Source organism: Ochotona curzoniae, unplaced genomic scaffold, assembly GCF_017591425.1.
Source record: "Ochotona curzoniae isolate NIBS_2020 unplaced genomic scaffold, NIBS_Ocur_1.0 contig_1, whole genome shotgun sequence".
In the NCBI taxonomy this organism is placed as follows: domain Eukaryota; kingdom Metazoa; phylum Chordata; class Mammalia; order Lagomorpha; family Ochotonidae; genus Ochotona; species Ochotona curzoniae.
The window spans coordinates 985857-1012946 of NW_024464918.1; the positions used below are offsets into that span (position 1 = coordinate 985857).

Here is a 27090-nt window from a genome sequence, read left to right on the forward strand (position 1 = left end):
CTGCTGGTCCGTCCGTCTGTCCGGCAGACCGTGGTGAAGGTGGAAGGAGAGGGGCTAGGTCCGCCTTCTCGCAAAATCTACCTTCCGTTCCCAGGGCACGCCCCCCTCACCTGGAGCCTCCCCCCAGGCCCACCTAATCAATACTAATTGGCTTAAGCAGGCCAGCCTGAGCTCCCAAGGGCTGCAGGCCTTCCCAAGTGTCCAGGCCGGAAACCGAGCCTGCCCTTCTGAGGTTGGATGCTGCTGGGTCATGCCCCCATGACTGGGCACCAGAGCCAGACTTGTCTGAGCTCGTGGGGACCCACACAAAGAAACCTTGCAAGCAGCCAGAGGACCTGGCATGCACACAGGGTGGGACTGCGTGTGTTGGGGGGGGGGGGAAACTACAGAGTTGCAACCAGAAATAAAAGCCTTTGAAATAGCCCTGGGCAGCTGCCTCCCCAGGCCATCCGGAGGTGTGGGGGTGGGCTGCCTGATTCCTCCGTCTGCTCCTCCTGAGGCCACACGTTTCTGTTTCTGGGCGTCGCAAGCACACATACCAATTAGGGGACTGACCGCAGCTGCTCACGAGCTCTGCCAGCCTGAGGTCGTGCCTGGAATAGAACCCAGGCGCCCGGCACCCACCCCTGCGCGCAGCCTGGCTCTGCTTCCACCTCGGCAGCCGTGCACGCCACCCTTTCGCCCACGCAAGGAAGTCGCCCCGATGCTTAGTTCTGGAAAGCTTGGTTTCCATGACAACAGACGGGCTGGCAAAACCTGTAGGTCTCCCCCACCCCCGCCATCCGAGAGAATGTGCCTGCTCGGCTCGGGTCCTGGCCCCCTTGGACTTGCCCTCGCTGATCCTCCCAATAAGCCCTGCTGGGTCAGTCTGTCTTTCTCTCCTCCACCCTTTCCCCAGCCTCGTTCCCGAATCTTCTCTGGCTGCCATAATCTGGGTATCTACCCACTGTGCAGCACGGAGGCTGCAGCAAGGGGCGGGGGATGGGCGAGCCGGCGCGTGAGTGGAGAGGCTCCACGAGAAGAAAGAGGGAGGACGAGCCGCTTGCCCTCTCCCGAGCCCTCCGGTTTCTTGGGCTTTGCTGCAGAGCAGTGATGGCAAGATTAAGACCCAGGCTACAGACACGGTACTGGGGGAAAATCGCCTCCCGCGGTGTTCTTTCTCACTCCCCTCTTCCCCCCAAGTTCCCAAACCCAGCGTCACCAGAGGTGGAGGGGGGCGGGCAAAGGAGAGCCCACCCTCCTCCCACGGAGCCCGCCGGGGGTGATTGGCAGAGGTAATCTTAGCGCAAAACCAGCGGGAGCCAAGGAAGCATCCTCTCCCCGCCCCCGCCCGCGCCGGGGTCTCCTCTTCTGCCTGGAGACAGCGGCCACGCGCACACCGCACCGCCCGCTGCACACGCACGCACGCGCGGGCGCTCCGAGCTCCCTCCCCCGAGCCATCTGCACAGCTCCATTCGGTCGTACCCAGCACCACGAACATGCACAGCCATGATGGTTCGCCACACGCAACCCATCATGTAATCCAACAACAAATGACACACATAGGCCACCAGCACTCGCCACCCTGTCCTTGCGTCCTTCCAGCAGGCGCCTCCTAGCCCGCTGCTGCATCCACAACATGCCGGGATCTCCATCTGTTACACAAACGTTCAACCATTCAAGAAGAAACCTTTTTATTATTTTTTTTTTCGAAGAAAAAAAGCCATATAAATATTAGAGTATAAAACTTGCGTGAGATACAGGAAGGGCGTGGGAGCTACGTGACTATGCTAAGAGAAGCGCTTATAGGAAGGAGTCAGTATGGGGGAGGGGGTTGTCAAAGCGCGTGGACACAGCACAAGACACAGCACGGGCCGCCGCAGGCAGGTTCAAGGACAGACGGCTGCGCGGAGCCCGCCGCCCACTGCCCACTCGCCGTCACGTAAAAGCACACCGCACTACACTATTGGCTATTCTACACCAGCCAAGGGGAGAGGGGGATCTACACTACTGTAAGGGGCTGGGGTTCACTCCTCGCAGCCCCGCGAGATGCCCGGGACCCAGGGTGGGGGGGTGGAGTGAAGGGCGGAAAGAGAGGCTAGAGGGGGTCTATGCACAAGGAGGCACTGGGGGGCTTTAACCAGGCTCTGGCCACTAGGGGGCGGGCTGGAGGCCCGGGTGGTGGCCTTACAGAGAAGGAACGGCACCTGGCAAAGGTGGCGAGAAGGACGATGGTTTGAGGAGTGAAGGAGCCCAGTGGAGAAGCCCCATCGCGGGCTGTGACTTCCAGCCCACTTGGTCCTTGCTCTAGCTCCTTGCCTCCCCAACCCAGGGGCCATGACTTGCCCAGTTGCCCCTCCTTCCACAGGCCCTTCCCTCAGTGGCACCTCTGGAGTACCCAGCACCCAGAGGCCCCTCCGATCTCTCCTAGGGACCTGGTCCTAAGCCTATGCAGAGCTTCCTTGGACTGAAATGCCAGTTTAAATCCATTGGTCCAGCTAACTCAGCCCCAATTTGGCTTCTTGGGCTGAGCCCTCTGTGGGAGGGGAGCGTCCAGCTTATGCTCAGTCTGGGGGTGCTGGAATCTGGGGGAGAGGGGATCTGGTTAGTACCTGGGAACAGGCAGCGCCTTTGACTGACCCCATGCGTCAACAGGTCAAGCTCTGTCTGTCCCCAACCCCCATCCACATACACACACTTCCCTTCTTTATCTTCCCACCCCATACTGTCTTGGAACATGCAGTGAAGTCTCTTGTTGGAGGAGGGGTGTGGGAAGTCGCAGCATGCAGTTGGAACATCAAACAATGAAAAACGGAACGGAAGAATGGTCCCCAGGGCCTTGGTAGAGTCTTGGCAGCAAAATGCCCTCCATAAATCCAGCAAGCATCAGTACCATGGGGATGGTAACCATGCCCCCCACCCAAAAAAAAAAAAAAAAAAAAAAACCTTGAGCACTGGTCCCCGCCTCTGGGAGGAGGTGGAAGGACTGGCACCAAACCATGCTTTGGGGGGGAGACAGAACCGAAGGAGAGGCCAAGAGGCCTTTCCAGCACTTGAGAACCATGATCCTTTTCGGGTCACCTGTTACCTCAATGCCCTGATGACCTCACGGTGGCCAGTGGGCTGGGCAGCAGGGACTTGGGGCATGGATGGGCCTGATCAATTTGGAAGATGGTGGAGTTCAGGTGTAACTAAACAGGGTGCGGTGAATGATTCTGGTTGTCTATACTAACCCCACTGACCCCCATGGGACAATAATTGATTGGATGGGGGGGTTCCCGGACAGAACTCCCTTTGCATATTCAAGCCCCTGGGGGCAGAGGGGGTGTTGACTGGGCACTTGTTTTTTTTCTGTTTCCCGAGGGGAGCATGGCCTGGGCCTCAGCCAGTATCCTGGGGCTGAACCCTGAAATGCTGTGAGGCCTGGGTACAAGGTGAGGAGAAGCTGGGCTGGCTGGGGTGGGAGGCTGCCCTGTGGCTCTCGGCCTCAGCCCCAGCCTCCGCGTTACTTCTTCTCCTTCTTGCCCGACTTCTTCTTGTTGCCGTTGCCCCCTGCCGGAGCCTTGCCATCCCTCTTGCCGGCAGCGTTGGTCAGGGTGGCGTTGCTGCCAGGGATGTAGACATTCTGGCGGTAGTCAGGCACGTGCTGCAGGGTGAACTGGGGCCCATAGCGCGCACTTAGACCCATGGTGCCGGCGCCTCCTCCCAGGGTGGAGCTCCCATCAGCGGCTTCTGCGGAGACAGAGGAAGTTCAATTCAGATGGATCGGGGTGCTGATGAAGGGTCCCTCCTGAAGCCATAAGGACCTAGCAATGCCTGCAAAGCACCTCAGGCCCTGAGCACAGGGAACCCTAAAAACGCAGGGATCGCGGAAGTTACCTCTGTCCACTTCTCACTCTCCAGAGGGCAAAGCTCTAGGTCTGACGGCTAGCTCTGTGTCTTGCTAAGCTTGATCGTGGCAAATCTGCCTGAACTTGCTATGTTTTCTGACCTGCAGACCTCGGAGGATGACAGGATCTGCCTTTTCTGGCTTGGGTGAGGCTGGCTCAGAAGCTGCAGGTGGAGTGCCTGAGGAGTGCCTGACAGGTGTTAAGTACTTACAGGTAGCTGCCCTGGTCTGGGGCGCACACACTGCTCTCCAGCTCTTGCCCCGCCCTTTTCCTGGGGGTCTCTGGCTTTCGCATTAGACCACAGGTCTTAACGGTAGCCACCAGGGTTCATCTGCCCTCTCCAGCCAGCGCCAAACACCAGGTACGGATAAGGCCTCCATTTCAAGCCCACTGCTGGGTATTTCACGTCTGTGGAGTCTCAACAGTAAGGTATGTGAAATGGGTCCCTTTTACAGATGAGGGAGTTAAGGCTTAGAGTAGGTAAAGACTAGCATACAGTCCTATCAGACAGCATAGGTGAGAGTGGGCTTCAGGCCCCCCTCCAGAGGGGCTGGAGCCAGCCTCACCTGCAGCCTGGGCTCAGAGGTGTGAGCTCTGTGCCATGAAACGAGCGAGCGTGAGGACTCCAGGGCCAGACAGCCAAGGTACAGGATGGATTAGGGGCTCAGCCAAAAGCCAGGAGCACCCCCACTTTCTGCTGTTCCCAAGAAAGGGGGAGGGTGGGTGGATCTGAGAGGCACCCTGTCTGGCTCAGAGGCCTCAGAATCAGCATTCTAATGGGCTCCCTAGGTGTTCTATTTGCACATTCAAGACTGAGAAGCACTCAAGTGCTTCACCCGAGCTTCTAAGAGATTTTGCTTTTTAAGTCCAGAGTAACAGAGGCAGAAAGAGGAAGCAGTCAGGTCCACGTGACCAGGAAGGCCAGGGCTGTGCCACACTGGAAGCCAGGAGCTTAATCCGGGTCTCCCACGTGAGTACAGGGGCCCAAGCCCTTGGATCATCTTCCGCTGCTTTTCCAGCCACATGAGCAGGGAGCTGGATTGGGTGTGGACACCCAGGATTCAAGCTGGTGTCCCTGTGAGATGCTGTGACTTTACCAGCCCCTCCCTGAGGACTAAATGAAGCAGAGCTTTCCGCAATGCAGTCCTTGTAAGCACCTCCAGTGCGAAGTCACCTTTACCCTTGGCTTCCCCTGACTGGGATCGGGGTGCACGTGCAGTGACTCGGGGACTCCTTAGGGCTCCCGGCCCGAAGCCCTGACATCCTCTTAGGCAGGGAAAGGGTTAAAAGCCTAGGACCAGCAGCCTGGCTGCCAGCGACTCCCTTCACCTCCCCCCACCCTAGACCCCCGGAGCGGTGACGGAGGCCGGAGAGGCTGAGTAATCCTGGGACCGCAACCAGGGATTGGGAAAGAGACAGGCAGGAAATGTTTTCAAAGCCTGCCTGGGAAGGGGGAGGGCGGAAGAGAAGCGAGCAGAGATGCGCCTCCACTTCCCGCCTGCGCCCCGGGCGCTCAGGTCCCCTGCAGGCGTCCCAGGTCCCCATGCTCCCTAGCAGGGGTGGGGAAGCCGCCCACCTCCTTCTCTCCCTCCCTCAGGCTGGCCCCTTCCCTCAGCCCTTTCTTTCTGCTGACATTTCCCAGTTTTCCCTAATTGACTCCAGCAGGGAGCAGGTCCTCTAGGCCCCGCCTCCAGCTTCTTCCCCTCTCCTCCCACCCCCCAGTGGAAGGAGGAGGGGCCCTGATCCAGCTTCAAAGAGCCAGGATTCCGGAGTGATTTAGGGGATGCAGCGGAGGGGCCTCAGAGGCGCCAGGGAGAGTCTTATTGTGCCCCCAGGGCACATAGAAGAAAATGAAGAAAAAATCTGTGCAGAGAGAATAGAGCCAAGAAAAGGAAGACAGTAAGGGCCCACCCACATCCCGTGTGCACACCACATCTGTGGAAGCACCCCAAGTGGGTAGAAAGGACCGCCAGCCCCTGGACATCACGAGGGCTGCAGCCAAGCTGGGCAGACCAGGAGGGAGAGATGTGTCACGCTGGAGGCGTTTGGACTGAAATGCTTTGGCCAGTTCTGTCATCAGGATGCTGTGTGGAAGGGGTTGGGTGCCAGCACCTGTCCAGGTCTCCCGGAACACCCACCTTGGGGGAGAATCTGGATTTCCTCTAAATCAGATACAAGGACTTGAAAAGCACAGGGGCGGGCCTGAGGGTCTTGGAGGGGGGGAGTGGCCAGAGGAGGTGAGGGCGCAGTTCACCTCCTTCCTTTCCCACCACACCCCTCCCTTCCCCACCCCTCAGTCTCCAAGGAGGTGGGAGCAGCTCATCCAGTTCCCCCCCAGCTCTGCAGCCACAGCCAATCCCAGCCCTGGGGCCCAGGCAGCCCTGGAGGCCTGAGCCAGCAGGACCAGAGCTGGCTGAGCTACAAACCGCAGCCTCCTGGAGGGCTCACCTCCCCCAGATGTTTATTTAAAAATCACCGGAGGTGGCGGCCTGCTCCCTCCTCCTGGCCCAGCTCTACAGCCCCTCGGGAGGGGGAGGGGAGGGCGGGGCTCCAGGAACTTCTCAGTCTAGGAAAGTGAGAGTGACCCCACAGTCACCTCCACCCCCAGGGACCGGTCCTGGGGGCCAGGCTCAGCCTGGGGGCAGGTCCCTGGGGGGGCTGCAGGGTGGAGTCCTGACCGTGATTGGGCTTTCCCAGAGCCTCTCTCCAACCCTCTGGGAGAGTTTTGGGCTGTAAATACTGATTTCAGATCTGTCTGTAACCTTTAGATTTCTGCCAGAAAGCCTGCCTTCTGGCCCGAGGGCATGAGGTCACAGCCCATACCGCCCTGTTTACTTTCCTCAAGAGCCTGGCTGGGTCACTGCCAGGCATGCCACCTGCCTCTAGGGACTCACTTCTGCCTTCTCCAGATCGGCCACCCCTCTGCCCAGGAGGCCGGCAGCCCTTCCCTCCTGGCCAGCCACAGGCCTGGCCCCACCCAATCTCACTTGTGGAGTAGGGTTGCCAAATTTAGCAAATTAAAACACAGGGTGCCCAGCTAGCCTGGAATTCCAGGTAGAGGAGCAGTCCTTTTTTTGAGGGTTTTTTTTGGTTTTGTTTTGTTCTGTGGTGTCACATGCCATTGGAGAGGTGATTCAGAACAGGACTTGCAGTTTATGTGAAGTTCCAGTTTAACTGGGAATAGCAAGGGGGGAGGTTTTTTTTCTTTTTTTCCTGCCAAGGGCCACCTGGGTATTTATAAGATCATTTGCCAGCCACACAAAGTGATCAGCCTGAAAACTGGCTTGCTGGGCCCAGCACAGTGGCCTAGAGGCTAAAGTCCTCACCTTAAATGCACCAGGATCCCATATGGGCGCCGGTTCTAATCCCAGCAGCTCCACTTCCCATCCAGCTCCCTGCTTGTGGCTTGGGAAAGCAGTGGAGGACGGCCCAAAGCCTTGGGACCCTGCACCCGCATGGGAGACCTGGAAGAGGATCCTGGCTCCTGGCTTCAGATTAGCGCAGCACAGGCTGTTGCGGTCACTTGGGGAATGAATCATCTGATGGAAGATCTTCTCTGTCTCTCCTCCTCTCTGTATATCTGACTTTGTGATAAAAATAAACAAATCCTAAAAAAAAAAAACTTGGGGATCTTTGGGCAGTGACTATCAAATGTGATAACCTTGCAGTGCTGCTGATCCACTGACACAGGTGCCTGACATCAGCCTGGCCTTGCCCTGTGGGACTATGGAGATCACTGGGGTTTTTACCTGAGTCTCCACCTGCCAGTCCATGTAGGCTACAGCCCAGAGCTCAGTTCATCATGTAGGCCAGGGCCTTAATCCTCTGTCAGCCTCCCTGTCAGGATCTGCCGCTCCAGTCCGTAACAACAGGCATTAGTCATAGGTCAGTAAAAGTAATCTGGGCTGGCATGATGGCTCAAGTGATTTATCCTCTGCCTTATGTGACTGCATCCTAAAAGGGCGCAGGTTTGGGTTTCAGCTGTTCCACTTCTGATCCAGCTACCTGCTCATGCACCTGTCCCTCAAACACATTGAAACACATTGAGAGAAATGGGACAAACCGGTCATAAGCATGGGAAGTGGCAGTCAGGACCCAGCCATGCTGCCCCCTTCTAGTTGATCCTGTAAGTTAGCCCCGCCCTCCCCCATTTCTCTAATGACTCCTTGCTGGCTCCCCTCTGGGGCTCCTTATCCTGATTTTATGCCACCAGGTCTGACAGACCAGCCCAAAGAACTAAAGAAACCATGCTGGCTGACACCCGGGCTCTGGGCATGGGAGCTGCAGGATGCACCCCTAGACCCCAGGTTTCCGTGTCACTGCACACAGCCGCACTACTTACCACTGGCAGAGGCCAGGATCATGGCCTGCAGCATCTCCGTGTCAAACTGGTTGTTGGGCCAGGTGCCGGTTTCATCGCCATTTTGGGAACTGGGGAGAGAGTGGGGTGGTCAACACAGTGTCCTCCACCAGGCAGGCTCACGCCCTCCTGAGCCCCCATCTCACAGCCACCCGGTGCCCAACACCTGCTGCTTTCAGCAACATGGGACGTGCTAGCCCCGTGGAAGCCGGAGCTCGGGCAGGCTGCAAGTTGGGTCTCTACTGCCTCCAACACACTTGATGATGCCAGCTCTCCCCTCGCCCGCCCCCTGTAAGGGGCCAGGCTCACTGTGGCAGGGGGGCAGAGAGACCCCTCCAGGGAGCAGTAAGGGCAGGAAATGAGCGAGGAGGTCCCAGAGCTACAGAAAGGGGTGGGGATCTAGAGAAGACCTAGGCAGACATGTAGGACACCCCAAGAGATCCTGCAGCAGGGAGAAAGAACTTTTTAAAACTCAATTTTCCCCTCTTTATGAACCAAATTTACTGGGGAGGGGATCCCCAAGCTGAGGCTAGATCAGGTGCTTCTGTCACACTCCAAGCCCTGGGCCTGCTCTGGTAGCAGCTTCTGTACCTGTACCCCGTGGAACCCGTGGAGGAGGGGCTCGTGCACTTCCTACTGCAGCACCCAGGAAAACCTGGCTCCTGGACTTCGTTAAGACTTTTAGAAGCTCTGTGCATTGTACAAGTATGAAGTCATTCCTGATGATCAAAAATGTTGAGGTATAAAAACTAAGGAATTTCAACTCAGCTTGGAGTTTCCCATGGTGACAATTCTCAAGCAGTTTTGGGGGGAGGGTTGCATTTTTCAAGGCTCAGGTCATTTTAATTTGTAGAGAGTAGGAGCTGGGGAGGGGAGTCCTGATGCAATCTTTCTACCAGGGAAACGCTGGTGCCACCTGGTACAGAGAAGTTCCTCAAGAAACAGTTGGCTGGGTGAGTGGGAAGAGGCCACTGGAGAGGCCACCGGCCACTGAGCTGGACGCAGGAGCATCTGGGCTCCAGGGCAGGCCACTGGGCCTTCAAGGCACAACAGGGCGTGGTAGCAAGCAGACCCTGGAAACAGCAGCTAAGACAGTGCTTAAGATGCCCCCTTCTCAGACAAAAGTGCCAGGGTTCAGGGCCAGCGCCACTGCACCTTCCTGCTCTCGTCCACCTTGGTGGACAGCAGTAGGTTGACTCACGTACTTGGCTTCCTGCTGTCCACATGGGTGACCCAGATTGAGTTTCTGGCTTCTGGCTTTGGACTGGCCTAGCCTTGGTTTTTGCAGAAATGTGGGGAATGAACCCACAGATGAAAGGCCACCCCCTTGCCTTTCAAATAAATAAATAAAAATTCACAAGCAATTTTAAAAAGTGTGCATGTGTGTTTCTCACACCACCAAGACTTCCCTCCGGTTTTTGCTGGTTTGACCCTTGCTTCCGGCCTCTCCCCTTCTGCAGGTCCCTATCTCAGGCTTCACAAAGAACACATGGTTGCTGCCTGTGCCCTCTGCCCCGGCCCAGAGAGCAGAATAAACTTAGGGCTGCAGGGGAAAGCAGGAATCTTGGTTTTCTCCTTCAAAAGTGAGAAAAGTTAGAACTCTGCCCATTTAATGGCTATTTGTTGAACGATTACTATATGCCCCACAATGGGCTAAGTGCTAGGGTAATACCTGAGAACATGATAGAAATATTCCCGGGGCCAAGGCGGTGGTATAACAAGTCAATCCTCTACCTGTAGTGCTGGCATCCCATATGGGTGCCAGTTCGACTCCCCGCTGCTCCATTTCTGATGCACAATCTCATATCAGTCCTGACTGCTCTGTGTCTGATCCAGCTGCCTTAATGTGCCTGGGAGAGCAGTGGAAGATGGCCCAAGTCCATGGGCCCCTGCCACCCCATGTGTGAGAACTGGATGAAGTTCCAGCCTGATCCAGCCCCAGGCCATTGCAGCCATTTGGGAAGTGTGTTAGCAGTCAGAAGATCTCTTTCTCCCTGTATCTCTCTCATTCTTTCTTGATGTGATGTGATGTGGTGGGGAGTAACAGTACCTCTCATGGAATACTTCTACTAACACTGGCTAACCTAAAACTAAATCCAAACAAGCAACCAGCAAATAATGCAAGGGTCAGCTTGTGGGGGCATTTTAAAAAATGGTGGGAACCCGGCGCGGTAGCCTAGTGACTAAAGTCCTCATCTTGCGTGTACCAGGATCCCATATTAGTGCTGATTCTAATCCCAGCAGCCCCCGTTTCCCATCCAGCTCCCTGCTTGTGGCCTGGGAAGGCAGTTGAGGACGGCCCAAAAGCCTTGGGACCCTGCATCTATGTGGGAGACATGGAGGATGCTCCTGGCTCCTGACTTTGGATTGGCTCAGTTCTAGCTGTTGCAGCTACCTGGGGAGTGAACCAGTGGACAGGAAATCTTCCCCTCTGTCTCTCCTTCTCTCTGTATATATGGCTTTCCATTTTGTATTCCTTGGTTGAATCCAGAGTTGGTTTTGTATATGAACAAACAAGTTAACAGGACGTACTGGGGCATGCATGAAAACGTGCTGGAGAACAGCACGCCAGGGTGTGAGTGCAATGATTCCTTTGCTATTGTCCCTGGAAGGTGCCTGCTGAAGTATTTCAAAAGTTCTGCTGACTGTAACTCACTTCTACATGCTTTAGAAATCAAAGTGGGTGAAAATGTGCTAGGGTAGATAAAATGGTAACAGTTCATCAATGTAGGCAAAAAGAGTAAAAAAGAGCATTTGGGTGTTTATCATATTATTTCTTCAAGTTTTTGAAGGGTTCAAACCTTTTTTTCCATATTTTTTTTCAGGGGAGGGGGACTTTTCTACATAAAAAGCTGAAGGGGCCAAAGTTGTGGCATAGTGGGTAAAGCCACTACTTGCAACACTGAAGGCAACAGTGACATCTCATGTGGGCACTGGTTCAAGTCCCAGCTACCCCCCCCTTCTGATCCAGCTCCCTGCTAGCAGCCTAGGAAAACAGCAGATGACCACCCAAACCCTTGAGTCCCTACCACTTGCATGGGAGACCCAGAGGAAGTTCCTGACTTTGGTCTGCCCCAGACCTGGCCATGGCAGCCATCTGAGGAGTAAACCAGCAGATGGAAGAGTTCTGTCTCTCCCCTTGCCTCTCTCTAACCTTGCCTCTCAAATGAAGAAAACAAATATTTAAAAAATGATAAGTACCAGGTTGAGGGGTAAGAGGGTTTCATGCACAGAGCAGGCACCGCACGCCCACCCCACGACTCTGAACCCCAAGGAGTGAGAACACAGGGCGGCTGCCGCGGGGGAGGCGGGGAGCAGACTTCAAAGAGTTTATTCTCATCCTAAGAGCTCTGGGAAGCCACTGAGCTGTTTTCTGTTGTATATTTTTAGAATGTTTATTATTTCCATCTCTCTGCAAGACAGAGGGAGTGAGAGCATAAGCCAGGACTAGGCCTGCTGTATGGTGGCAGGGACCCAAGCGTGTGGGCCATGCATGACCTGCTCCCTCCCAGTACGCATGAGCAGGAAGCTGGACTGGAAGCAGTGGTGCTGGGAGTCAAACTGGCATGAAGTGCAGCTTAGCCCACTGTGCCACAACACCTGCCCCACCATGGAGGTATTTTTAAACGAAAGGAGACTTGAGGAATTGTAAAGGTCAGCCTTGCACCTGACAAAGGATGGGGGTGGGGGGGGTCCTTTCTATGGGAGGATGAGGATTTAGTGTGGGGTTTCAGCACCTTCTGTCTCCATGAGAGTGTGGGCCACCTCATTTTCAGCTCTCTCTGAGCCAAGGCAGGTAGGTTCATGCCCAGAGCTGGGGGAGAGCAGGTCGGGAGGCAGTGCAGCAGAGAGGAGAGCTTCTGGGCCCAGTTGGCCTGCCTGGTTGGCTAAGGGCAGACAGCAGGGGTCAGAGAGCAGAGGTTAGCCAGAACTGAGTGGAGGTGGGCAGCTGGAGAGAACAGGGGTGTAGCCGGCTAACCTGGAGCAGGGCAGAGACTGCCTTTTGCCACCATTTCCTAAGCCTCCTGTTCTCCGCATCCTGAAACTTCTCCCTTATCGCCTCCTCAGGAATCCCTGCAGAACCGTGTTCTACCATCTGCATTTTCTTCCAGATCAAATAAGGGCTCAGAGGGGTTGAAGAACTTTCCCAAGTCGTGCAGCTGGCAGCACTGCAAGCTGAGGTCACATCTAACAGGCCTCCAAAGCCCGGGCTCTCACCATTAGCCTTGTGCTGGGTTTCAGGGAGGCCCTGGGGCCCCCAGCAGCCCATAGGTTGAGGAAAATGCCTGCAAGATCCAGGCACTCATGAGGAGATGGACTCTGTGTACTTAACCATTTCCCCAGCACCCACTACATGCCTGGGCAGTTCTGGCTCTAAGCACCTGCCCTACAGAGGCTGTGTGGGGCACAGGGAGGGTGCGTGTGGAGTCCCCCAGAGGCAGGGGGGTTAGGGTAAAACTGCCCGAATCATGTTCAAACAAAGGGAGAGATGAGAGCCACCCTGACAGCAGCTCATGTTGAATTATGCATTTATTAGAAAGGCAGTGATGCGAGGAGACAGATATCTTCCACCTGCTGGTTTGCTTCCCACATATCCACAAGGGCTGAGATGTTAGCAAGCAGCTGGATTAGAAGGAGAGCAGCCAGGAATGGTGCAGTGGTCCTAGGGTTGTATGCTAATCCTCAAACTACAGTGCTGGTATCCCATGTGGGTGTCAGTTCAAGTCCTGACCGCTCCATTTCCAATCTGGCTCCCTGATGATGCACCTGGGAGAGCGTGGGAAACAGCCCAGGTCCTTTGCTCCCTGCACCCATGTGGGAGACCCAGAAGAAGGTACTGGCCCTTGGTTTCAGCCCAGTCCAGTTCTGGTTGTTGTAGCCATCTGGGGAGTGAACCAAAAGCTGGAAGATCTCTTTGTCTCTCTCTCTTTCTTTATAACTCTGCCTTTCAAATAAATAAGTACATCTTTAAAATATATATATATATATATATAAATGTATATATGTATGTGTATATATATAGTAGTTGCCTGGGAATAAACATTTTTGATATTCCAAATGCAAATAGTTTATGAATTATTTAATTGGTTCAGATATTTTTTTAAAAAGTTGTTTATATAAAGTTTAGAAAGACATATGAAAATGGTAATGACTCAGTGAATAAACTGTGGGAAAATATAAGAAGAGGCTTTTTACAGTAAAAGGGCCGAAGAAATCTAACAGATATTCACTCAAATGCAAAATGTGGATCTGAAAAAAAAAGCAGCATCTTGGGGTGGGGTGTTGGGCTCCCAAAGTGTTACACCGTTGCTTGGGCTGCCAGCACTCCACATCAAAGAACTAAGATGTCTTGCCTGCTCTGTTTCCGGTCTGTCTTCCTACTTGGGTCCCTGCCCCTGCACGGGATGCCTGGATGGAGTTTCTGGCTCCTGGCTTAGTCTGGCCCAGCCTCAGCTACTGCTGGCATTTGGATGGAGGGGAAGCTAGGCAAACCAGCAGACAGGAGAACACTGTCTTCCCTTATTTCCCTGTCATTCTGCTTTTCAACTTTAAAAAAAGCCTAAATCCCAAAGCTACTATATACCCTCTACCCTTTTATAAGCTTAACATTCCCAGTTTATAAAGAAATTAGTAGCAGTTCTTAAATTATAAAGTTATGGCTGGTATTGCTTTTAAACTGCGTCCTCATTTCTTGTGTTTCTGTAATTAACTTTTTTAAAAAAATATTTATTTATTTGTATTGGTAAGTCAGATTTACAGAGAGAAGGAGAGACAGAAAGATCCATCCGCTGGTTCATTCACCAAGTGGCCGCAATGGCCAGAGCTAAGCTGATCAGAAGCCAGGACCCTGGAGCCTCTCCAGGTCTCCCACACAGGCACAGGATCCCAAAGGCTTTGTGCCATCTTCTGCTTTCCCAGGCCTCAAGCAGAGAGCTAGATGGGAAGCAGAGCAGTTGGGATTAGAACCAGTGCCCATATGGGATCTTGGTGGAAACAAGGCGAGGATTTAGGCACTAAGCTACTGTACCAGGCCCACATATTATTTTTTTTTAAGATTCATTTTTATTTATCTGAAAGGCAAGGTGAGAGAGAAAGAAAGAACAAGAGAGATCTCTCATCTGCTGGTTCACTGCCCAAATGACCACAATCGTCAGGACTAGGCCATCCAAAGTCAGGAGCCAGAAGTGTCTTTGAGATCTCCCGTGTGGGTGCACGGGTCCAAGCACTTGGGCCGTCTTCCTGCTTTCCCTTGGGTCATCAGCAGGGAGCTGGGTCAGAAGTGTCGCAACCCGGTTTTGAACCAGCACCTATATAGGATGCCCACATCACTGGGTGGCAGCTTAATCCCCGAGGCCACAACGCCAGTCTCGAGCATATATTATTTTATAAGAAAAAAAAAAATCAAATTGCTGTTACTTGTTTATTGGATGACTGCCCAAACTAACAAACTCTGTGTGTGTGTGTGTGTGTGTGTGTGTGTGTGTGTGTGTGTGTGTGAAAGAGAGAGAGAGAGAGAAATGAGAGAATGAGAGCAAGCAGTGATAGTACTCAGAGGAACAGGGCAGGGAGCTGGAATTGAAGAAGGGGAGTGAGGAACCACCGTGGAGAGCAGGGCAGGGACGGAGATCAGCCAGATCAGGGGACAGGCTGAGATGGGAGAAATGTCTTGCTGAGTTCAAGCCTGGGACAACAGCTGTTGGGACCAGAAGCCACAGGCTGACCCGAGAAAGGCCAGAAACAGGGAGGGGAGCCCTTGGCAGGCAGGATTTCAGAATGTGAGTCATTTTTCCTTTTGTTTGGGCAGAGTGTCCTAGCACTGGCTTGAACTTGAATCAGGCCTTACTGAAAACTTAACACTGACCCTGCCTGAGGCTTTTGTGCTGGAGCCGATTGGGCTTGGAGGGTAGCAGACAAGATGATAGAGAGGGCTAGAAGCAGGGTTGACCTTGGATAGGAGGACTTTCCCCCCCTCTTCGTTTCCTCACTCCGACATACTGATCAGAATGGGTTGGTGTGGTGGCATGGTAGGCCAAGCCTCTGCCTGTGGCCCCCAGCATCTTATATAGGCACCAGTCTGTGTCCTGCTCCACTTTCTACCCAGCTATCTACTTATGGCCTAGGAAAGCAGCAGAGGGTGGCCCTGAGCTGTTGGGCACCTGCATCTATGTGGGAGACCAGGAGGAAGCTCCTGGCTCCGACTTTAGGACCAGCCTAGCTCTGGCCATAGTTGCCATTTTGGGAATTAACCAGTGGACCAGGAGATCTCTTTCTCTGACTCTCCTTCTCTCTGTAAATCTGCTCCTTAAATAAAAATAACAGCAATCAAAACACAAAACAAAACAAGAAGAATGGCAGCACAGGGAAGGCTCCTTGTCCTTCCCTATCCGGACAGGCCCACCCCCCGACTGGTTCCACACCCAGGCGCTTGCCTGTGCTGGCTTCTGCAGCTACTGAATGCTAACTCCTGTGGTCTCAGTGCAGCCCCAGGTCCTTCCCTTCTCCCCTCACCTCTCATTCGGAGGTGCACTTAACCTGACCCTAATGACTGGCTACAATTCTTCTTCCTCAAAAATACTCTAAACTCCTCCGCTCAGATGCCATCTCCTCCAGGCAGCCTTCCCTCACCCCTCCTCCCTCACGTCCTCCTTTTAGGAGAATTCTCTGATGGATAAATTGTTTCTTATGGGATTTCTTGGGAATTACATGTTCTCTGCTGAGACCAAGGCTGGGAGTTTAGGGATTCTGTCTGCTTGTGCACTTTTCTAGCCCCAGTGTTGAGCACAGGGCCTGGCTCCTAGATGTTCAGTAGGTAGCTGCTGAATGTTCAGTAAGTAGGACAATCTATGCAGACAATCTACGGGAAGGCGCCGGGAGAAGAGAGACAGCTGGGGCAAAGGCAGAGGCCAGGAGAGCTTGAGAGCCTTCCAGGTGTCAGCTGGGAAATGTTTTACATTCCCGAAGCCAGTGACAGGACTGTGCATGCCTAGGGGCTGGAGCCTCTGCGGCCAGGACACATCAGGGCCTCCTGAGTCCTTGCGGCTGCCAGGCTCGGCTGCTGATGGGGGAAGGGCGGAGGCGGAAGCCCAGCATCTGTCACAGCTGGGCTGATGGCGCAGCGGGAGCCCTGAGGGGGGTGGGGAATTCAGCCCAGCTTCTGCCTTTGGCCTGGGGCTCTGGGCTCTTACTTGTCCAGACTGCTGGCTTCTCCCAGGGAGCCCTGGCCCCTAGCCCATCCCACTCCCCTCAGGCCCCTTCAGCAATAGGTCTTTCTGATGAGGTTTTCTTCCTCCATTCTCCCTGCCCCCATGGGGGGGGGGGTTCCTGTCTGGGCAGGAATTCATACCCTGATTGAAATGAGCAGCTGGGGCAGCCTGGGAGGCGTGGGTGATGCAGGGCAGCCATCAAAGGCCCTGTGTTTGCAGGGCTGGGGAGGGGGTGTGTGTGTTGGCTTGACCACCAGCATCAGAGAAGACAGCAGGAAAGACAGAGAAGGGCTAACAGAAAGACTGGACAAATAGGAACTGGGGTGTGTGGGGGGAGGGGGTAGATACTGCAGGCAGACACAGGTGGGAATGCAGAAATCAGGAGAGACAGCTAGGCTGGAGGGAGGACACGGGCGCACTGATGAAAGGAGACAAGATCAAGGACAAGGCGGCTTGGACTGACGGAGTGCATTCCCACGGGTTCATCCCCAGCGCTTGTGCTGGGAGCCCAAGCCACGGGCAGGCACAAGGGGCCAGGAGTGATTGCAGCAGGGACAGAAGATGAGGGACAGAAAGACGCGAGGTGGAGGTCTGGGCCTCCTGACGAGCAAACTAGGGAAGGGGGCAGAGATAAAGCAAAGACAGGCACTTAAGGAAGTGGGGGCTGCGAGCCAACGTCAGGAGCCTGGGGCTCTCCCACGGGCTTCCTTCCGGCCTCAGGTCCATCTCTGGACCGGCCTTTTGCCTTCACTGCTGCCCGCCTCCCTCCCCTGGAGCCCTTCCTCCTGCTCCCAGCTCTTCTGAGAGGAGGGAACTTCTGGCCTCAGGTAAAGACCGGCTTGAGAACACTTTGAGACAGGCAAAGTGGTGGGGGTTGGGATGGTTAGTGCTTGTCACATGAGCTCCGATGCGGGGCGGGTGTGCATCTTCGTGCATCTTCCATTTGGGGTCTGTGTCCCAGCCCCCCACAGGATGAAACCTCCCAGAAGCCTCCAGCCCGGGAAAGAAGCTGGTGCCCTCCCCGCCCCCACCCCACGCCTTCCTCCGCGCTGTCATCGCTGAGTAATGCCGCAGAGAAGAGGGTGGGCGGTGTCGGTCACCTACCCGCTGGTGCCGGGTCTCTGGGCCTGTGAGAAGCGCCAGTCCGTGTTGGGCGGAGCTTGCTGTGGAGAAAGCACAAGGAAAGGAACTGAGTGCCCGGGGGACCAGTCGGAAGTCGCCCCAGAGAGCCCCCCAGGCAAGGAGAGGAGGGGGCGTGGAGGCAAAGAGGCATTCCTGTGACCCTACTGGGCATGCCCAGAAACCGGCCCCTTATTCTTCATCCCCAGTCTCGGAGCTCCTGAGCCCAAATCCCAGTGCTGAGAGCATCTGGTGTGCTCCTGGGGCTAGGGGTATGGTGAGGGCCTCCACCAGGACCCCTGCAGGCCTTTGGAGATTTCCCAGCCCTGGAAGGAATTCCTGGAGCTCCCGAGCTGGGGACAAAGCATCCTCCACAGCAAGATGGCTGCTGCTCCCGGTAACCCTTCTGGTGCCGGGAGCCATTCCAGGGACACTTCCCTGGGTCCTGGGGCTCTCCAGGATCTCTTCCCACGGCTAAACACATTATTAACTTAGGAGTCATGCCAGGCCAGGCCTCTGCAGGGCATCCAAGCCCCGGGACACCTCTCACCCCCATGACTCCTAGCCAGACAAAGCCTAAGACTGAGAGAGAGAGAACAAGGCAGCTCTGTGTGGGATCCAGAAAATGGCTGGGCCGGAGCCCAGAGAGAGGGAGCTCCCACAGGCTCAGAGCAGAGCAAGCTGAGTTTCCAGGGTACCCCCAGGGGGCTTGTCTGTAGCCTCCTCCCTGCCTGGCTGAAGGTGTGCCATTCTGGCCAGCCACTAGGGTCTCATCACTCCTAGAGCCATCTTCTCACCAACTCTGAGAATTGTCCCCCAAGCCTGACAGGAGCAGAGCAGGAGCCACTCAGATGACATTGGGGAGAAGCAAGACCCAGAACAGCAGGTGACACACAACAAGTGACACACATCAAGGTTCACAGATGACACTGATGTGAGCTGAGCCCACGTACCTCCCAGGGAGCTCCTGTGCTTGCCAGCACCCTTGGAGGCTGCATGGGAAAGAGCATGGGGTTGTCCAGCTCTTAGCCACTGCTCACTCCTAACATGGTACAGGGAGACACAGGCATGGTGATGGGAGGAAAGGGGGGCCGGGTGAAGCTCAGCAGACATCAGGGAGGCGGGTCCAGCAGGGAGGTGGTGGATCAGTGAGGGAAGAACAGCTCGGGCAATTTTCTCCAGGGAAGGCAAGAGCCCCAGCTGTGCCCCAGCCCAGCAGACATAAACCTCTCCTCACTTCCAGCTTCACAAGTTCCAGGTGCCAAGACAGCAAAGCACCTGCCTGGCACTTGGACAGACACAGCTTAGACACTCCACCACTCACTTTGAACTTGAGCAGGTCATCTGACCACTGTGAAACTCAGTTATACTCGCGGGGAAAAATAACAAAGAGGATGCAGGCCCCCCGACAACAGCAGAGGCAGGAATGACAAGTGACGCACTGTGGTGTTCACAGGTGTCCAGTGAGGCTGTCCCCGTCAGTTGTAGAGTGACCCAAGGGACTGCTTCCAAAGCCAATCCTGGTTTGCTGCAAGCTGAAAGATTCTGAATAAAAGCTCCTCCAAAGGGTGCCTGGCGTCTGGTGCAGCTGTGGCTTTCCACCAGCTGAAGGAGCCAGGACCTGTCAAAGCCTCCAACATTTTGGTCACCCTGAAAACCCTGACCCTGATTGCTGGACACACTGTGGTCACCACTGAGACACCCCCTGGAATGCTTCAGACCCCCATTTGCCTAGGGGAGGAGGTACTGCTGGAACCACCTGTCCTATAGATACCTACCTGCTCATTCCCTCCCTCCAGGCCTGCTCTGCAGCACCTCACCTACCCCAAGCTTCTGAGGGTCAAAGGCCTCAGCACCAAACCCAGGGCCTCCCACAGTGACCCCTCCGCAGGGTGCCAGAGGCTCTGAGTCTCTCTCCCTTGCAGCAGGCTCAGTCTGGCCTGGCTTGCTCAAGGGTGAGGACTAAGTGTTGGCCTGGCTAGCCCTGGAGTAGTGGTTACTGGGACCCTTAGGTCTGAGGCCGCCCACGGTGAGAGCCTGGGCTGTGAGCCGCACAGGGACTTAAGCCAGTGGTGTGCTTAGCTCCCCGTGGCGTGGTCAGCTTGCGCATCAGAGGCTAGCCAACAGGTGCAGTGGGTTGGGTTGAAGAGATGAGGGCGCTGAGGTTAACAGAGAAGTCACAGCCTCCGCATGGAAGGGCTGACTGCAAGGGCGTCCAGAATCCCAGCTCCTCAACAATCGCCAGAAATTCACCAGCAGTCCAGACTTGCGGTCCCAAGCCTAACAGCGCACAATACCCACCACTTCCCAGCCCTGAGCTTGGAGCCCCACCCCAACCCCAGCCACTCTGCTTCCAGCGCACCAAGTCCAAACGGTTCCACAGAAAATCCGGTGCAGTGCAGCTGGCCACCAACCGGCCAGCCCGAAAGGAGAGGCTCATGGACCGTCCGGGAACCGTGGCTTCTGCCATGCCACACTCCAGAGGCTGCAGCTAGCCAGCCCTCACCTGGCTCAGCTCCTGCAGTGTGTTAGCACGGGACCGGAAGGCCTCGGGCTCTAGCGCCAGCGCGGAGGGCTGCTGCACGCTGAGTGGCCTTAGGAAAGTGAAGTCGCTGCCGTCGGAGGCCGGCGAAAAGCACGTGCGGTAGCAGTGGCTCTGTGAGTCCGTGGGCCGCAGTGTCACCTCCATGTACTTGAGTGTGCCGTCTGAGCTCACCTGCAGGTTGGGACTCGACTGCGTATAGAACTCCCCCGAGTTGGAGGCCTGCTGGCCACAGCATGAGCCCCCACCCCCATCCCTGTGGGCCTGCCCCCGCAGGCACTTGGCAGACAGAAAGCTGAAGGTGACCAAGGACATGAGGCTGATGGCCGCGAGGGCCACAATGAGGTAGAGGGTGAGGTCTGAGCGCTCGGGAGTGTGTGTGAGGAAGTCACTGGATTTGGGGGTCTCCTCGGGGTCCTCATCTTCTAGTAGGAGCAGCACGGTGGCCGTGGAGGACAGCGCAGGGTCTCCATTGTCCCTCACCAGGACCACCACCTGCTGCATGTTAGCGTCGTCCTCCAATAATGTTCTGGTGGTGCGCACCTCACCCGTGTGTGCAGACACAAGGAACAATCCCGGTGCTGTGGATTGGGGCAACAGGGAATAAGACAGCCAGGCATTGTGGCCCGCGTCAGCATCCACGGCCGTCACCTTGGTGACCAGGGAGCCGGCTGGGGCAGAACGTGGGAGCCGCAGGGGGGCTGAGGGTTCCCGACCAGGCTGGGGGTGCAGCACTGTTGGGGCATTGTCATTCTGGTCCAGGACAAACAAGTGCAGGGATGCATTGGCAGATAATGGGGGAGAGCCCATGTCTCGAACCCCAACCACGATCTGGAGCATCTGCAGCAATTCATAGTCGAAGGTTCTCTGGGCAAAGACTCGCCCATCCTCTGGATTAACGTACACGAAAGACGATGCCGGGGCTCCCTGAATCTGTGTCCCTAAAATGGAGTAGGTGAGGTGGGCATTCTCCCCAGCATCTGGATCAGAGGCAGCCACGGTGCAGAGGAGGGAACCCGGGGGCCGGTTTTCGGGGATGTAGGCAGTGTAGAGCTGCTGGGCAAAGCGGGGTGCATTGTCGTTCACGTCGGAAATGTTGAGCCTGATGATGAGCTGTGTATGTAGAGGTGGTGAGCCAGCATCGCTGGCCAGCAGCTTAATGCTGTAGTGGGCTGTGGCCTCGCGGTCCAAGGGAAGGCTGGTCAGCAGAGAATAGTGGTTCTCTGAAGGCTTAATCTGAAATGGCAGGTCTGGAGGGATCACGAGGCTCACCTCACCATTCCTGCCCGAGTCCCGGTCCCGCACATTAAACAATCCCACCACGGTGCCCACTGGGGTGTTCTCCAGCACAGGATTGACCAAAGAGGCCAGCAACACCTCTGGGGCATTGTCATTGGCATCCCCCACGTCTACTTGAATCACACAATGGCCCTCCATGGCCGGCTGCCCCTGGTCACGGGCCCGGGCATGGATTTCATAGAAACTCGACTCCTCAAAGTCTATGGGACCCAACACATGGATTGCTCCACTGGTGGGATCCAGGCCAAAGAGTTTCCGTACGGCCTCTGACGTGTGGTCTCCGAAAGAATAGGCTAGCTGGCCATTGGTACCCTCGTCTGGGTCAGTGGCATTGAGGCGGAGCAACAGTGTGCCCACAGGTGCATTCTCTGGAAGTCCCACACGTAAGACTGAGGACTGGAAGGCTGGGGCATTGTCGTTGATGTCCAGCACGATGATGGAGATGAGGCTGGTCCCTGAGCGAGCTGGGGTTCCCCCATCCACAGCTGTGAGCACTAGCCCATGCCTTGCCTGAGCTTCCCGATCCAGCTGCTGCTCCAGCACCAGCTCTGGGAACAGCTTCCCATCTTTGAGGGTCTTTACGTTCAGAGAGAAGTGGCTGCTGGGGCTGAGGGTGTAAAAGCTCACAGTGTTGGTACCCACATCTGGATCCTGGGCACTGTCCAGCGGGAACCGGGCCCCAGGTGCGGCCGACTCAGAGATGTGCATCTCCCGCTTGGGGCTGGCAAAGCTGGGGGAGTTGTCGTTGAGATCCAGGATCTCCACCTCCACCCGGATCAGCTCAAGGGGGTGCTCTGTCACCACCTGCACTGGCAGCAGGCAGCTGGTGCCGGCTCCACACAAGCTCTCCCGGTCAATCTTCTGGTTCACTGCCAGAACCCCACTCACCAAACTCAAGGAGAAATAACGCCCATTCTCTTCAGAGCCCAGCCGCAGGCGGCGGCTCAACAGATCAGATACCTTGAAGCCCAAATCCTGAGCAACATTCCCCACCAGCGTTCCTGGCTCAGCCTCCTCGAGCACTGAGTACCGGAGCTGCCCAGACACCCAGCCCCAGCAACACAAGGACAACATGCACAGCACTTGCCATCTCCCGGTGAGCTGTGGCGCTGCCGGCTCAGGCCCCATGACCCAGAAGTCCCTTCCTGGAGAGCAACTCTTGTGCTGTCTGGGCTACAAGGTGGACCCAGGCCTTGGGATGCAGCCGCCGAGATCTCTCTGATGGTTCCTACCAGCCCCTTACAAACTGCTCAGAGCTTTGCCTGCCTGCAGCAGCTCTTCTTAGTCACTGAACGGCGGGGGTGGGTGGCAGGGGGGAAGGGAGTTAAATCTGAGTGGAGCTGGGGAGGCTGGAGGAGGAGAGGCAGGCAGGAAGAGCAGATCCCCCACCTCAGTTCTCCGTCTGATTGGCCAAAAAGTCTGTCTGCTCTCAACCAATTATGAAGTCTCCTCGAGCCCGGAAACCTTAGGAACGAACGGGGAGCACTCTGAATGTGTCACACGAGCCCCCCCCCACACACTCATTTTGTGCCGCAGGTTGTTTTAGCCCCTTTGGCAGCAAAGTTTGATGGTTCAGATGGTATTCTGCGGGGCAGACAGGGTGGTACAAGATTCTCAGTGCTCTGTCCCAGCAAATTCCAGCACTATCTAGGAGCTTGCCACTACTTCCCTTGGACCAACAGCATTTTGTCTCTGGGGATGGGGACAAAGCCCTGTGTCTGACCTTCCCTCATTCCTGATGCCCAATTCTGCCGGGGTGAGTGGCTATCTCCGGTTCCTCCACTATCGATCAGTTATCTGACATTAAATGATTTCACTTGAAACTTTCCCAATGTGATAGTGCTCCCCACCCCTGCTTCTAATGTTATTGCATGTGGTTCCAGTCCCAGGAGGTACCTGACTGGAAATCCTAAAGATCTGGGCCAGAAGACCTCAGCTACCACTTTGATCCATGTCTTTTTATTCCCTTGGCTCACCTTGTACCCCGTCTGTACCCCATCTCCAACTTTTTCCTCCTCTCCTTTAAAGATTTATTTTATTTTTATTGGCAAGCCAGATGTACAGAGAGGAAGACAGACAGAGAAGATCTTCTGTCCAATGATTCACTCCCCAAGCAGCTGCAACGCCCGGAGCTAAGCCGATCCAAAGCCAGGAGTCCAGAGCCTCTTCCAGATCTCCCAGGCGGGTGCAGGGTCCCAAGGCTCTGGGCCGTCCTCAATCACTCTCCCAGGCCACAAGCAGGGAGCTGGATGGGAAGCAGGGTAGTCAGGACTCGCCCACATGGGATCCCAGCACATGCAAGGCTAGGACTCCAGCCACTAGGCTACTGCGCTAGGGCTTGCTAGCGCTAGGGCTAACCCACAGTGGGTTATGGAGTGCTGGATACTATGGGGCAAGGACTTTTAGCTTCCCTCAGTCCATTGAGCGATGATGACAAGTGTCAAGATACTCCAAAACCTGACAACTCTCCCCACCCTCGCCACCATTCAGGAAGAGTAAAGAACACAGCTCTCATGTAGACCACTGGTGCGCCCTACCCCTGTGGACCACAGCCTTCTCCACTCTCCAGTTCTGTGAGCATGCCACCCACAACAGGCTGGCTCTTGACCACCAGTCGCTTCCACTTCGTACTCTCAGATTATGGGCAGAACCCATCCTGAACTGCCAACCTGGGACATCTCCTGGCTCATTCACCACAGACTTGTAAAGCACAAAGATCCACCACAGAATTAGCGCTCGCATGACCGTGACATCACCATAGGCTAGTGCAGGGAGGCCAGTCCTCTCATCGAGCGGGACCCGGACCTGGACCTGGATCCAAACAACCCTCTAGCACTGGCCAAGTCTGCGAAAGTCTCACCTCTAGCCCATAGAGAAGATCAGAGGGTGGGCAGCTCGGGCGAACGGGCTCCCCTGCCATAGGCGCACTAGGCGACTTCACCATCATGAAGCTATCACTCCGAGTGGGTGCAGAAGCCAAGGGCGTGCAGCCATGGGAGTGGCCTCCCACATCCACAAACTTGATAGGATCATCTGACCCTAGCTGGATGCGGAGGATCCCACTGGAAGGAGGGAGCCCCTCCCTCCTCCGGGGTCGGCTGAGGCAGCCACAGGGGCCAGCAGGAAAGCAGGTCACTCCACAGGTAGCCCCTCGTAAGCACTTGGAGAGCAGTGCCACGAAGGAACCAAAGGAGACAAAGCAAATGGCCACTAGGGATACAGCCAAGTAGAGGGTCAGTCGGGACTCTCCTTCCCTCGGAGCCGAAGACTCTCGAAGATCAGGGACAATCGGGTGAGCGTCTTCTTCTAAGGACACTAGGAGCGTGACAGAGGTAGAGAGTGGAGGGCTCCCGCTGTCCTTCACCACAATGACCAGCTTCTGGGGCGGGAGGTCTGCGGGGATGGGGACAGCCGTGCGCACCTCCCCAGCATAGCGAGAGACAGCAAACAGACTGGGGTCTGGAGCCTCCAGGAGCTGATAGGAGACCCAGGCATTGTAGCCTGAGTCCAAATCCACGGCAGTCACCTTGGTGACCAGGTGGCCGGCACCTACCGATGGAGGCAGTGCCTGGGGACACAAGGAACCAGGCCTGGCCCGAGGGCGCAACACCGCTGGAGCATTGTCATTGAGGTCCAGCACGAACAGCCGGACCGTGACCGTGCTGCTGAGGGGTGGGTTGCCCCGGTCTCGGGCCTGCACCTCAAACTGCAGCGTCTGGGTCTGCTCATAGTCGAAGGAGCGGGTGGCATGAACAGCTCCTGTCTGAGGGTTCAGGGAGATGAAAGAAGAAGCCGACACATCTCGATTTCTGGGCTCCAGGAGAGAGTAGGAGATGAGTGCATTGAGGCCGGAGTCCGGGTCGGAGGCTGCAAGGGAGCAAAGCAGGTCCCCTGGGCGGTTGTTCTCAGGAACAAACACCTCATGTGACCTCTGGAAGAACGAGGGCGGGTTGTCATTCACATCAGAGATATTGAGGAAGATGGTCCTGTGGGTGCTCAGAGCAGGGCTGCCGGCATCAGAGGCAGTGACCAGGATGTCATAGCTGGATTTGGCCTCTCGGTCCAAGGCCCCAGCCGTGACCAGGGAGAACTGGTTCCTGAAGGCAGACTTGAGGGCAAAAGGCAGGTGGTCTGGGATTCGGAGGCTGACATCCCCATTGGAGCCAGAGTCTGGGTCCTGCACGCTGATGAGGGCCACCACTGTGCCGGGCTCTGCGCTCTCAGGGAGCGTCCCCAGCTCTGAAGTCACGGTGATATGAGGGGCATTGTCGTTCACATCCAGGAGGTCCACCCGGAGGCTGCAGTGCTGCTCCATGGCTGGAGAGCCCCCATCACGGGCGCGCACATCAAACTCGTAGTAGCTCTCGCTCTCGAAGTCCAGGGGCCCCTGGAGCGTGAGCTTCCCGGTGGTGGGGTGCAGGCTGAAAAGGTTTCTCACGCGGTCAGGGGTGTGGCCGCTGAAGGAAAAGGTGACGTTACCGCTGGGACCCAGGTCCGGGTCGGAGGCGTTAAGCTGAATGAGCAGCATGCCAGCGGGCGCGCTCTCGGGCACGCTGATCCGGTAGCTGGATTGCTGGAAAGCTGGGGCGTTGTCATTGACGTCCAGCACCGACACCCGGAGCTCCGCGGTACCGGACCTCGGGGGATTCCCTCCATCCACCGCTGTCAGCACCAGGCGGTAGTCGGACTGTTTCTCACGGTCCAGCGGCTTCTCCAGGAGCAACTCGGGAACCAGGCTGCCGTCACTGCGCTTCTTGACATCCAGGGCAAAGTGTTCATTGGAGCTCAGCCTGTAGCTGCTGATGGAATTGCTCCCCACGTCTGCGTCCTGCGCCTTCTCCAAGGGGAAGCGCTGTCCTGGGGGAGCCGCCTCCCCGATCTCCAAGTCCAGCTGCTGCCGCGGAAACCGGGGGGCGTGATCGTTCACATCTACGATCTCCACCTCGGCTCGGTACATTTCCAGAGGCCCTTCAGTCACAAACTCCAGGGGCACGATGCAGCTGGCACTGAGCCCGCACAGTGCCTCGCGATCGATCGGGTTCTTGATGAGCAGGGCGCCACTGTCCAAATCCACACGGAAGTGTCTTTGGTTCACCTGGCCAGCGACCTGCAGCCTGCGAGCTGCCAGGCTCTCGGTATCCAGCAGGAAATCCTGGGCGACATTCCCTACAAAAGTCCCCTCCTGTGACTCCTCCGGGACCGGGTATCGGATCTGCCCCCACACATAACCCAGGTGGCACAGAAGGAACAAAAGGGTAGCCCCCCGCCAGATGGCTGCTGTTACCCGCCTTCTCACCTTGCTGAGCATCGCTGCCGCCTGCCCGCTAATTCTTCACTCCGTCCTGTGAAGCAGAAGAAGCCGACCCGCCCCAAACCGCCACAGCAGCTGGAGACACCTAGTCCCTTTGCCCGCGCCAGCTCTGGCGCCGCTGGGCCGGCGCTGCAAGGGTTACACGCGTTTTTTTTTTTTTTTTCTCTCTTTTCTTTTTTCTTTTTCTTTTTTTTTTTTTGTGCTGGTGGCGGGGTAGATTTGTCTGCCTTTCACTACCCGATTGGCAGACGGCGGCTCCTGGGCTCAGCCAATAGGCTGAGCAGACAGCATCCCAATAGCAGCAGGGTTAATGCGACGCAGCATTGGGAAAAAAAAAAAAAAAAGCCCACAAAAAATCAAAACAAAAAAAAAATGCTTGAAAAAAT

General features: G+C 55.9%; 2 protein-coding genes across 2 annotated transcripts; both read right to left on the reverse strand.

The window, feature by feature from the left end:
* Positions 1-3329: 3329 nt before the first annotated feature.
* On the reverse strand, positions 3330-22521 carry PCDHGC5 (protocadherin gamma subfamily C, 5). Its single transcript, XM_040975175.1, has 4 exons — positions 20059-22521; positions 17538-17596; positions 8212-8300; positions 3330-3711 (listed from the first exon to the last, which is right to left on the reverse strand). The coding sequence occupies exons 1-4, from the start codon at positions 22519-22521 to the stop codon at positions 3485-3487; spliced, it is 2838 nt and encodes a 945-aa protein (XP_040831109.1). The 3' UTR covers positions 3330-3484.
* A 1560-nt stretch (positions 22522-24081) lies between these two features.
* Positions 24082-26701, reverse strand: LOC121152917 (protocadherin gamma-C4). Its single transcript, XM_040975190.1, has one exon. The coding sequence runs from the start codon at positions 26699-26701 to the stop codon at positions 24179-24181; it is 2523 nt and encodes an 840-aa protein (XP_040831124.1). The 3' UTR covers positions 24082-24178.
* Positions 26702-27090: the final 389 nt, after the last annotated feature.